General features: G+C 43.3%; 1 protein-coding gene across 11 annotated transcripts in view; it reads left to right on the plus strand.

Moving 5' to 3' along the window:
* Positions 1–13,416, plus strand: part of FRMD4B (FERM domain containing 4B) — a 425,720-nt gene that overhangs the window by 308,109 nt on the left and 104,195 nt on the right. For all 11 annotated transcript variants that reach the window (XM_086680927.1, XM_086680929.1, XM_086680961.1 and 8 more), the window contains one exon: positions 1,928–2,020. In XM_086680927.1, the coding sequence (XP_086537053.1) occupies positions 1,928–2,020 (93 nt within the window). The remainder of the gene's footprint in view (positions 1–1,927; positions 2,021–13,416) is intronic.

The raw sequence follows: 13,416 nt of genomic DNA on the forward strand, positions 1-13,416 counted from the left end.
TTTCACTCTCGTCCTCTTTCACTCTCCTCCTCCTCCTCCATTCTCCTCCATTATTTTTTCCTCCTCCATTCTCTTCCATTCTCTTTCTCCTCCTCCTCCTCCCCCTCCTCCATTCTCCTCCATTTTTTTCCTCCTCCATTCTCTTCCATTCTCTTTCTCCTCCTCCTCCTCCTCCTTCTCCATTCTCCTCTTCCTCCTCCTCCTCTTTCACTCTCCTCCTCCTCCTCCTCCTCCATTCTCCTCTTCCTCCTCCTCCTCTTTCACTCTCGTCCTCTTTCACTCTCCTCCTCCTCCTCCATTCTCCTCCATTATTTTTTCCTCCTCCATTCTCTTCCATTCTCTTTCTCCTCCTCCTCCTCCTCCTCCTCCTCCTCCTCCTCCTCCATTCTCCTCTTCCTCCTCCTCCTCTTTCACTCTCGTCCTCTTTCACTCTCCTCCTCCTCCTCCATTCTCCTCCATTTTTTTCCTCCTCCATTCTCTTCCATTTTCTTTCTCCTCCTCCTCCTCCTCCTCCTCCATTCTCCTTCTCCTCCTTTTTTTCCCTCTTCTTCTTCCTCTTCTTCTTTATTATTACTATTATTAGTATTTCCTATCTACTTAAAATGACTACAGCTTAGAGTTTTCTGAGTTAAAAATTATTTACTCAAAGACCAAAATAGGTTGGAAAATATCTTCTGGCCCATTACAGGTTTTATTATAATTTTACACCCCATCACTATTTGCATGTTTTTGAGTTTTACATAAGCAAGCAAAATGGAGTCTATGCCTTCTGGGAATACAGTCTAAAATGGCCCAACTGGTTGGACAGCGTTGGAAAAGTCATGGAAATGATCCCAAATCATCAATCCTTTTAATCCCTGAGAGGTCACAATTTAAGGAGAACTGTTTATATCCATGAACTTTAGGCTTTTGAGTAAATAAACAAATACAAGCTTAAATATTAGGAGGTCCATAATATACGTATAGAAACAGCACTCAGAGAGCCTTTGACCCTGTACTTTTAAAGAAACTATAGGGGCGCCTGGGTGGCGCAGTTGGTTAAGCGTCCGACTTCAGCCAGGTCACAATCTCGCGGTCCGTGAGTTCGAGCCCCGCGTCAGGCTCTGGGCTGATGGCTCAGAGCCTGGAGCCTGTTTCCAATTCTGTGTCTCCCTCTCTCTCTGCCCCTCCCCCATTCATGCTCTGTCTCTCTCTGTCCCAAAAATAAATAAACTTTGAAAAAAAAAAAAAAAAGAAACTGTAGTACTGTTATATGTGTCCGATGATTTCATTAAACCAGTTTTCTCCTTCTTGACTATCTAAAATATTCATATATCATATTTAATAAGAATTTAAAGATTAATGTATTAAGGTTCAATTAGTTTTCTTTTTACCTCCAAAGGCACCCAGTGTTAGTCTCTTATTTATCATCTCAGAGATATTTTATATATGTGTGTGTATGTGTTTTTTAATTTTAAAAGGGCTATGTTCTGTACTCACAGTCATGCATCTTGCTTTTCCATTCAACACCATGTCTGGAATTGTTAAAAATAGGTTTGTAAACATACTCTCCCTCTTTTGTGTGGCTACATTGTATATTATTTCTCAGTTTAAATTATTTTTTTTAAACATGACCTTGTTGGACATGTATAGGTTGTTTTGAGCCTTTTTCCTCTTACAACCAATGCTAAAGTGACTTTATACTTAGGCCATTTTTCACATGCACAAGTTTATCTTGCTAAACTCTTGCACGTGGACAGTCTAGTTCAGAGGCAGATGCTTTTATAATTTAGATAGTAATTGTTAAATTGGTCTTAGTACCAGTTGTAACAGGTTATACACCTACCATCCGTGTATGACACTTTCCCCACAGCTTTGCCAACCCTGTGTGTTATTGAACCTTTCTCTGACTTCTGTTTGATCTTTTTTCTTTGCTTTACTCTCACAGAGGTCAGCAGAACTGGCTACAGTTAGATCACCGAGTTCTTGACCATGATCTGCCCAAGAAACCAGGCGCAACCATTTTGCATTTCGCTGTGAGGTAGGTATCGATAGAAACATCCGGCATTCTCACCTCCCTTAAAAAAAAAAAAATCTGTGATCCACTAGAGAATAAAAAAAAGAACAGACCCATCAAAACATTATGTGAAAAAGATTCTCTACTGTCTTAGTCTGGAGACTAAGTTGCCATAGATACCGTGTAGGATTGTTTTCTTTGAAGATGAAGGGTAGAATCACCTTCCTTTATTCCTCAAAGTCCTCTGGATCAACTTAAAGGTGAAAAATACATTGTATTTTAGTACATAACTTGTTTCTGACTCAACATACCTTTAGCATTTTTTTCATTTGAAATATGGCAAACATTTACTGTTACATGTTATGTATGGACATTTCCTAGACTGTGGAAAGGATTGAATTTTATACAATTTCACACCTTAGTTTGAATAGGCGATAAAATGCAAACAAATGCTCATGGAAAGAATTATCTTAACCGTACAGAAATCTGAATTCAGCTTGCAGGCAGAGAGATTGCTGAGAAAGATGTAAGGAGTCCTTGACCTGTTCTCTGAGCTCTGCTTAATTAGGAAATTCACTTACCCATACCTATGGGCCTCCATGTATGTTTCCTCCAGAAATGGATACATTCAACTCAAACAGTGATTTCTTAGAGCCCGCCCATGATGGGAATGTTTTTCCACATGAAATATGCACACTCTACGATAAATACAATGTTATAAAAATTAACACTTGTGTTACTGTGCCTAGTTTAAGAAATAAAACACTACCAGTCTTGCTGAAAGCCCCTTTTTGTGCATTAGCCACTCTTCTCACTACCTGAATTTGATGATAAATTTCATGATAACTTGTCTTCTTTGTCTGAAGCCAAATATGGTAAAACAAGGTAAGGTAGTAGATTTCCCAGGAATCTAAATAAGCTTTCGTAACGCTAGATCAACCTAAAGCATGTTTCTGTATTCTGGGCTTGTGTTATTTTTTGGATGTTGAAATATGCTTTGTTTGAGGCACCTGGCTGTCTCAGTCGGTAGGGCATGCAGCTCTTGATCTCTGGGTCGTGAGTTCAAGCCCCACATTAGACAGTCTAGTTCAGAAGCAGATCCTTTTATCATTTTGATAGCAAAACTAAAAAAAGAAAGAAAGAAATATGCTTTGTTTTATGACATCATCGTGGAAGCTTCTTATTATCCTTTTTTAGAATTTATATACTATGGGGCGCCTGGGTGGCGCAGTTGGTTGGCGTCTGACTTCAGCCAGGTCACGATCTCGCGGTCCGGGAGTTCGAGCCCCGCGTCGGGCTCTGGGCTGATGGCTCAGAGCCTGGAGCCTGTTTCCGATTCTGTGTCTCCCTCTCTCTCTGCCCCTCCCCCGTTCATGCTCTGTCTCTCTCTGTCCCAAAAATAAATAAACGTTGAAAAAAAAATTTTAGAATTTATATACTATGATTACCTAACAAAATCATATTGATTTACACGCTTTTTAACAAAATTTTCACTTGAGTCTGCTACATTAAATCCAAAGTGTGGTAATAAGCTGTCCCATCTTTGCTTAAGTATCTTGTTTTATATGAATTGATGGCGATTGTGGATGATAAGTGCTCCTTACTCAGTAAATAAAGTATGGATGATCCCCAATTTGTTTTTTGCTTTTCGCTCTGCACGCTGGCCTAGAATTTCTTTCATGTCACCAGAAATCATATTTTTGAAACCCAGGAAGGAGGTCACATAAATGGTGATTTGTCCAGGAGCACAGCTGGTGTGGGGAAATGGGTGGAAATCCTAAAGAAAAACACAGGACTTTCCTGGAAAGAGACATGAGTGTGTGTGTTCGTGGAAATGGAGAAAAGGGCAAACACAAACTAGCGAGCAATAGGAAAAAGTGAGTATTAGTAATTAAGCAGGGGGCAGAGAAGAGAGAAATTTTCATCTTGTGTCTGAGCAGTGGCCCAACATCAATATATTTTTTCACAAAATGTTATAGTGTCACTGTAAACATTTCAAATGACATGAAATTACTCTCTCTCCCCAGCCTTCCTCCCTCCCCTCTACCTCCAGCTCCCTATTATTCTTAGAGAAAAGTAAGGATGATAGTTACTGGTGACTTACTTTGTTTTTACCTGGAGATTTTTCCTCGTTTATGTAAAAATCTACTTTATTTCTTTGCACTTTCGTAATTGAGGTGTCCAGTCCCGTATGAAGCACCTAGGCTGCTTCCAATTATGTGTATGTGAATGTAGGCTGCACTTAACATCCTTGCTTTTTTTTTAAATCTTGTTTTAATTTTAAAAAAATTTTTTTTAATGTTTATTTATTTATTTATTTATTTTTAATTTTTTTTTTTTCAACGTTTGTTTATTTTTGAGACAGAGAGAGACAGAGCATGAACGGGGGAGGGGCAGAGAGAGAGGGAGACACAGAATCGGAAACAGGCTCCAGGCTCTGAGCCATCAGCCCAGAGCCTGATGTGGGGCTCGAACCCACGGGCCGCGAGATCGTGACCTGGCTGAAGTCGGACGCTTAACCGACTGCGCCACCCAGGCGCCCCTAATGTTTATTTTTGAGAGAGACAGAGTGTGAATGTGGAAGGGGCAGAGAGAGAGAGGGAGATGCAGAATCTGAAACAGGCTCCAGGCTCTGAGCTGTCAGCCCAGAGCCTGATGCAAGACTCCAACTCAGGAACAGCAAAATCATGACCTGAGCTGAAGTCAGATGCCTAACCAATTGAGCCACCCAGGCGCCCTAACATCCTTGGTTTTTTATCTTTGCGCACACATGTAGTATTTACGCAGCATACCTCCTCAGCAAAACCCTTTGTCTTTGGAGAACTTAACAACTACCATTTATTTAGTCACCAGACTGTGAACTCGTTCTTGAACAGCTGATATCTGGTCTAGTTTTGGTCTCAAAATAAGAGGGGAGAAAGCTCTGTCTTCCTTCCTGTTCAGTCATTCATAAGGCAGTCCTATCTTTTCGAAGCAGGTTCCTGAGATACCCAAGTAGCCTGCTACTCATTCTGTGAGTTTTCAGCACTTACTTGAGTGTTATCTCGAGAGTGTCCCATAATCACAAGCCATTACTTCCCCTAACTACTTGCATGTTTAAAACCCTTATCAACTTTTTAATTATTTGCGTAATTTTTCCTCCCAACAGTACAGTGAGATCATAATAGTCTTTGTTATTATTCCAATTAAGTACTTGTTGTTACTGCAACTTAATTAAAGGAATGATAAGGCAAAAGCACACAAAGAATTAACTGATGGAGGTCACTTAGTGGAATGTCATTCTCTGGAGATCTCAGGAAGGGGATTACATGCATCCCTGTGAAGTCCAGTGCCTCCCAGAGGGCCTCTAGCCTTCTCTTTTGAGAGAACAAAACTGTTGGTGGGAGTTCTATCCCAGTAGACACCGCCAATAACCCTCGAGGTCTTGCCTGAGTTGGCTACACATTTAGTCAGTGAAGAATAGAACAAAAGATGGCTTTTGGTTTTGTTTGGATATTGGTCATTACAGGAGCCTCTGGAAATACGCAGGACCTCTTTTTTTTTTTTTTTTTTTTTTAATTGAACTATAGTTGACACACAATGTTACATCAATTGCAAGTGTACAACATAGTGATTTGACAACTCTATACATTATGCTGGGCTCACCACAAGGGTAGCTACCCTCTGTCACCATAGAGCGCTGTTACAATACAGCTGACCATATTGCCCATGTTGTACCTTCCATCCCTGTGATTTACTCATTTCATAACTGAGAGCAGTCACTGAGGTACAGTCACCAAGTAGTTAATGCACAATGAGAAAGGATTCCCTACAGTGGTAGCACATTACAAGGATATGCATCCCTGTTATTTTTGTTGCAAACAATTAGAAATATCCAAATGCCAACAATGAAGATAGGTTCAGTAAGTTATGGCATTCTCACAGTGAACAATTGATCACTTTAATAAAAGAGATTAGATTTTTTTTTTTTTTAAGTACGTTTCATTCCAGTACTTCCCCAGAGGGAGAGGGGGCACATTTCTGAATCGTCCTAGGAATTTCTCAAACTATACGGTCACACCCCTCCAACTCCCAAATCCCCCACATTCTGGCCCAGATTCCGATATGGTGCACTAAAGACAGTGAGTAAGGTATTGTTCAAGTTGGTGTGACAAATAAAGAGAGATTGGGATACAAAATAATTTTGCAAAGTGCTATAAAGATATAAGAAAATATCAATTTTTAAAAAGTTGTAGTGTTTATGAAAAAGAAAAATACCATACGGTTTTGCTCTCAAGAAGTTTTCTCTCTATTGAAATGTAGTATTAACCCTATGGAGGGCACTGGGCTAAATATTTGACATGCATCATCTCACTGAGTCCTAAGCTAAACATTGGGGTCCTGCAGTCAGAGAGGGGGGTCTCGGGGAGAGGGCGACTTTCTCTTGGTTAGTTTCCCCCAGGACGCAGGGAGCAGCTCAAAAACACGTGCTGCTTCTGCATGGAAGAAAGAAAACATTGAAGGTGAGGGCACTTAGCTTTCCCTTTATGAACTTCAGGATTAAACCTTTGTCTTTTCTTTAGTTATAAAAGCTCAGTGATACTGCTAAATACATGTGTGCCACATGGGTGTATAGAGGCCCCATCATTTATTTCTGCACCGTAATTCATGGAACCAATTCTCTATTTCCATGTGAGTCCAAACTCCCCCGGTTGCGGGGGACTTCCCCAGGCCAGGGGTTGTTATTTGCTGCTGTAAATTATCTTCTGCAAACACATGGGCCTCTTTGGTAATGCAACCCAGATGTGAGCATTTGAAAAGCTTGATAGTGAGTGAGCACACAAGCATTTAAATCAGAGAGCAGGGACTTGGCGTGACCTCATTGGAAAACCTCCCATCCCCTCTGGGGAGGGCAGGCGGAGGTGGCTCAGGCTGGTACCACCCAGCTCCACACAAAGCAGTGTCTCAGGGTCTTGCACTCCCTTATTCTTAGACTGCTTCTTGCTTGCTCCCCCACCCCCTCCCTTTCTGGTCTTCCATCTCCTCCTCCCTGCTTTTCCTCCTCCTCTTTCCAAGTCACCTCTGCTATGCCCCAGGACTGTAACTGGCCATTCAGAGGTAACCCTTAAAGTGTTGTCTGTAACACCCAGGGCTGAGAACTCTCTGTGTTCATTGGAGAGTAGTAGAAATGTGGGGGATGGGAGGGAAACCACTCCATTTCTGTCAAAGTTGCTGAAAATATGGAGCATTTGAAAGACTTTCTCGGGCTTTCAGCACCCCCTGGCCTGGTTCTGGAACACTCAGCCTTTAAATAAGAGCTAAACTTGGGGCGCCGGGGTGGTTCAATTGGTTAAGCATCCGACCTCAGCTCAGGTCATGATCTCACAGTTCATGAGTTCAAGCCCCACGTTGGACTCAGTGCTGACAGCTCAGAGCCTGGAGCCTGCTTGGGATTCTGTGTCTCCTTCTCCCTCTCCCGCTCCCCACTCACACTCTGCCTTTCTCTCTCTCAACAATAAATAAGCATTAAAAATTTTTTTTAATTAAAAAAAAGAGTTAAACTCAAGGAAGCATCATGACTGTAACCTGTGGGTCCCCATCATTCCACCTGATTTTTTTTTTTTTTTTAAGAAAGTCAAATACATATATGGAATACAACACAACAGGTTTAAAAAAAAAAAGAGACTGGTGAAAAAAGAGACTTGTTACTATGGAAAGACACCCCAATATATTCAAGCAGACCCCAAAACAATATGTGCAACATGATTGCACTTGTGTAAAATCTATGAGTAGGGGAAAAGTGTAAAATGTCAACAGTAGTTAATCTCTGGGTAGAATGATTATGGGAATGATTTTTTTTTTCTTTTGCCTTTTTGTTTATCTATATATGTTTTTTCCTACAGTGAACACATTACTTAAGCACTTTTTTTTAATGTAAGCATTACGATTGATAAAAGCAAGAGAAGTTAGAAAGTTTGTGAGTGGCTAACCTTGAGTTATTTTAAAGCTATCAAAGAGCAGGAGAAGACAGCAAAGTTTATCTCCTCAAGGAGGAATGTGATCAAAAGCCCAGAGGAATAGCTGATTCCTCCTAGTGTGGGCCCAGCAGAGATTCTTTGAGCAGATGTGTGGGGTCAGCTGGTGCTCTGGGCCACCCACCACACTCCCATCTGAGCGCGCAATATCCCAGAACCTGGACAGTGTGACTGTTAATTGCCTTAATATTGACCGTGACCTCCTAAATGGCATAACCCGTCTTGAATTTCCAGGCACTTGTTAGAGGCCTCCATCTGTGAGGATCCAACATCCTAATTCATAGGAGAGCTCCAGAAAGACACAGAACACCTCAAAACTCGTTCCCAATCCCAACTGCAGTTTCTTACAGGATTATGTTCCTCAGTGTGCTTTCTGATCAAAAGCAGACCTCGTTTGTGGGAATCGGCTCCCTCTCCTACATAACCGGTCCTCAGGGTGACATTGAAAGGGCAGAAGGAAAGAATGAGTAATCTGACTTGTGCAAAGAGCTGTAGGGTGCAGAAGTTAAAGCTTGGCCTTCAGCACAGAGTTTCTTAATAGCAGCACTATTGACATTTGGGGCAGGTAATTCTTTGTCATGGGCAGTTATACTGGATTGTAGGATGTTTGCAGGGTCCCAGGCTTCCGCCAACTAGGTGCCAGCATGCCCTGTAAGTCAAGGTAATCCAAAAAATGTCTTAAGCATTGCCAGAGGCACCCCAGTCCACCTACCGAAAATCAGTGCTTCGGCATCATTCCTGGGTTTGAATCCCGACTCTTCCATTTATTAGCTCTGTGGTGTTTTGCACCCTCTATTGGGCCTATTTTCCTCAGCTGTAAAATGGACCTTGTTGTTGGAGGATTAAACCTGTAAACATATAAGGTGGACCCTCAGTAAATGTTAATGATTTTTATGGTATAAATGACAGACACTGTTGAATGAATGAAAAAAAAATGTCATGATGTGATATACATACAGTCTTTGAATGTGGAAGGTTTGAGACCGTCTGGCTTAGGTCACTTTTGCCCTGGGTAGAGGATCTCATCATTCCATGTTCATCATTCACGGTGCCCAGCTGTCCCCACCCTATCCATCTTACCTCCCCTGCCTCTCTTCCTGCCTCCTTCTCCAAGCCTGTGTCCCTACCTTCTTCAGGGAGGACAGGAGCAGACTGTTTTGCAGTTTTGAAGGGAAGAGGCAAGCACTTGGATACTTCAGATTGCCTGGGGCTGGAGACTTCCTCGCCTTTCCAACAGGTCACAGCAAGGCCCTTACCCTCCTGGGCCTCCAGCCCTTCCTCCTGCAGCTCACAAAGAGCCACAGCGTGGCAGTGGAGCGACAGGGCAGGTTCCTACAGGCTCCCCTAGAGGGCTCTCTCTGGTTCTCCTAGAGAAATTCAGAAGTGAGAGAGCGTCTTCCTGGCGGGGGAGGACATTGTGGAAGCAAACAGTGCTTTCCTTGGGGAATTCTCACAGACTGCACCCCTCCCAGAGATAAAAGGAGCATCTGAGACTCCCACAAGCCCTGCGTAATAGCTTCGAGAAAGTGCAGTACATCTTAAATTACTCTGCTGTCTTCAGCATGTGTTACAAAGCGAGACTAGGAGGTTGCAGGGTCATTATAAGCAATAAGCAGAGATCTCCCTGCTCAGAATGTGGATTGGGATCTGATAGGAATCTCCTTAGGCCCGCGGCCACAGTGAGTGCCTGAAATTACCCACAATGATGGACTGAAACCCAGAAGGAGGCCCCTCGCGGGATGCCAGTCACAAGCTCAGCGTTGTTCAAAATGCAAAGTAATTGAGCAATTCTTGCCCGATTCACCATCTTCAAAGATATCACTGAGACATAAGGAAGCCTTGGAAGACAAAATATGCTCAGTTGGAGAGAACAAGTTGTAACTGGTCCGAAGGACTGCTGTTTCACAGCATTTTCCTATTCTCGATTAAAATGGACACTTTGAGAGCATTTTGTTTCCTTGAGAGAGAGAGCTTAGGAAAGATAACCTGCTGAAGTTTTAAAAAGTTTCCCAACTCAGTCAAGGCCTTTTGTTATCGTCCCATCAATGGAGGAATAATAATAGTACTGTAATAATCACCACCACTCATTGACTGCTGCATGGCCTACCGCCCATTATGTTGAGCACATGTAGAAACATCTCATTTCTCTGGTATGTGGTCAAGTAAAGAAAGTGAGCCCTGAGATCCCAGGTGGCTGGTTCAAGGCCCCAGGACGAAGCTCAAAGTAGTCTCTTCCCCGCTTTATGGTGTTGACTTTTGATCTCTGTGAATAAATGCCCCAACAGGAAAATATTGGCCACCTACACGTAAGTGACTATTGACAAGTGGCCCATTCCAAACAATTCCCATGTTCTGCTTTTTGCCACACATGTGTTGTCATTGGACAGTCTTCCCTCTCCCCCGAGCCATCTTTATCACACCCCTGAAGTGTTACCATTGTTCTGTTACCATTGATGAATGGTTAGGTGAACACCTGTCCCATCAAGAAGGAACAAAGACCACTATTGGAGGGAGCACACACATTAGAGACAAAACCTCTCCAAGCAAATGGCTCAAGCAAATTTTCTTCTCAAAAAAATTGTAGTTACTAAGCTGTATGAGGTTTGTCTATAAAACATATACCAAGTCAAATAGCCTGAGTTCATTTCGAGGCTGAAAATGTAACCGCAAGTGTGAACTTCACAAAATCTTGGTGAAATCACTCAAAGTAAGTGTTCAGAAAGGAAACAGTAGCCTTTTGCCAAAAAGCGGCTGAAACAAAAGGTCTTTATTTTATGAGTCTGGGAGAGTTGGTTTTATTTCATTAAGAAGCCCTGAATTTTGTTTTCACTTCACGATACGTGTTGAGAGGTGTGCCTGGGGAGCCATTCTCCCAAAGGACGATACGCACTTTTCATACACTCCATAAATATGAAGTCATTACAGTGGCCCCCTTGGGGGAGGGAGAGGATTCTGGATTGAGAGAACAGGTAATCAGATGCCTAGGAAGAAAAGTAGAAGGCAACAGGGCAGGTCGCCAGAAAGTAGTGGGAAACAAGATAGGGACCTGTTTACTGGAACTAGGGTATAGTTAGGGGCTTAGGCTTCAGAAACAAGGTGAATCCAGTTTCTGATATAAAGCTATCTGTTCAGAGTTAGACAAGCCACAAGCTGATTTGGTGCTAAGCCACCCAGCTCCCTGCATGTGGTTTCTTAAATTCATGAAAATTAGCCAGAGGACTGGCCTGGCTGAAATGCCCTCTCCCTAGAATGCCTTTCCTCCCTTCGCTACCTGGTGAACTCATGCATTCTTTAAGACTCGGCTCAATTGTCCAAGGGGACATTTAGTGTCCTGTGACACTTAGTGCTCCGGATTTCAGCTTGGCAGCCTTCTGATTCATAAGCTGAGTTAATTGTATCCCTCCTTCGGGCCCCATGGCATTGTAAGCATGTTACATTTCATTGTGATTGTTATTGTAGGAAAGTATTATATCATAGTGATTTGGAATGTGAACTTTGAAGTCTGACAGGCCTTACTTTGAATCGTGGCTCCACCACTTCCTACCTGTATGGCTTGGGGAAGATGACTTTACATCTCCATCTCTCAGTTTCCTCATCTGTAAAAGGGCCTCGCCACCTGCTACCAATGGCATCCAGCTGTACTACAGATTAAATGAGATGATTCTCCGAGAATGAAATCAAACGATGCATGAAAAGCGCTGAGTGTATCGCTAGCCAGAAGAAACAGTAGCTGTGATAGCTGCCAGCCAGAAACCTACATCTGTTGACAGGGGTAAAAGTCCATGTAGAAGCAAAGAAAGCAGGAAACTGCCACCACCAACACCGAGTTGACCTGGAAGTTCCTTCAGGATACAGCCGTTGAGTTAACTGGCCTGGAAGGAGGAGAGATCAACCCAAGAGAGGCTCCTAATGTGGGATAAGGAATTGACAAACAATTGACTTGCATTCGCTCAGAGGGAGTGACAAACAGTGGAGATAGAGGGAGGCAGGAGCAAAGGCACCCAGGCAGAGAAAGAAGGGCAAGTCCACAGCAGGAGCTGACTGGGGCAGAAGGAAGTGAGTCACGGCCCTGATGGACACCAAGCAAGGGGGCCTCTGAGGCCAGCTGCTGCTGCCTCTTGTAGGGCTGGGATCTTAGACTCAAAGCTTGAGTCACTTACCCCTGGGCCACAAAGCATTACGTGCCAGAATGTGGGGTTTTATTAACAATTGTTAATATGTTTTGAGTCTTTTCCATATATTATGTCCTTTAATCCTTTCCGAACCCTCAAACCATGAGATAAGCGTAATCATGACACCCATTTTAGAAAAGACACAAAGAAACTAATGAACTTACCCAAGGCCACGCAGCTAATAAATGATGGGGGAGGGACTCCCTATCTAGATCAGAAACTGATTTATATCAGAAACTGGTTGGTTTCCCCCAACCCCACATTTTTCTCCCTGTCTTAGTCCTTCACTTTCCTCCCTCACAAACCTAGCAGGCATCAGTCTTCATTAATCTCACTTAGAAGATAAGCCCTTGTTAGTGAAAATATAAGTGGATTTATTCTCTTTCTGGTTAGAGATGGAATTTTTCAAATGATTTTGCCATCTCAGTGATTAAAGCATTCGTGGTCCTTTCCAAGTTCGTGTATTTATCCAACATTCTGTCATTGTTGGGGGGAGGGAGGTGGGGAACAAATGCGCAGCAACGGTCATGAGGTCATGACGGTGCAGAGCTAAGGTCAGGCTCACCAAGCCACTTTAGCCCTGGTAGATCTGCACTCTCCCCAGTCGGAGGGCAAGTTCCTCTTCCAGTGAGCTGTCTTGGGGCGTTAAGTCTCTTCATGCATTATTCATCAAATGAGCCTCCAACACTTGAGAAAAACTTCTGGGCCTCAGCTGGCCCACTGACCCTCCCCCCAAACCCCCCAGAGCTCAGCCTTCACTGGCCAGCCTCATCCTTTCAGGATTTTGAAAACAGAGGGGTAGGGAAGGACCCCCTCCTCTCCTTACAGGGGCTGTGAGAGCTCTCCTTAGAGCAGGGACCTGCATGCAGTCTGTGGCCTCACACACTGAATGAGCTAAGTAAGGCCCTGGCAAGGGGGATGGGGTAGGCTTGGAATACTCTGATTTGCATGAAAAAAGTCCAAGGTTAAGTGCTACTGAGGGCTTGGCTTCCAGCCAAGAGAAAACCCTGGCCTGGAAGGAGGACGAGGAAGGAGCAGGGTGTGATTGAAATTTGCCTGGTGGACAGGAGTGAGGTGGGCATGGGGCCCTCACACCCACCTCAAGCCTGACAGCCAGAGCAGACCGCCCAGTTCCATTATATAGTTCTTACTCAGTCCACTTCCACTTTCAACCTTCAAAGCTCACCTGGGCTTTGTTTTGAAGCTGCCTGAGGGATTATGAACACCCAAGACA

This window comes from Puma concolor, chromosome A2 (assembly GCF_028749965.1).
Source record: "Puma concolor isolate L17-30 chromosome A2, mPumCon1.1.hap2, whole genome shotgun sequence".
NCBI lineage: Eukaryota > Metazoa > Chordata > Mammalia > Carnivora > Felidae > Puma > Puma concolor.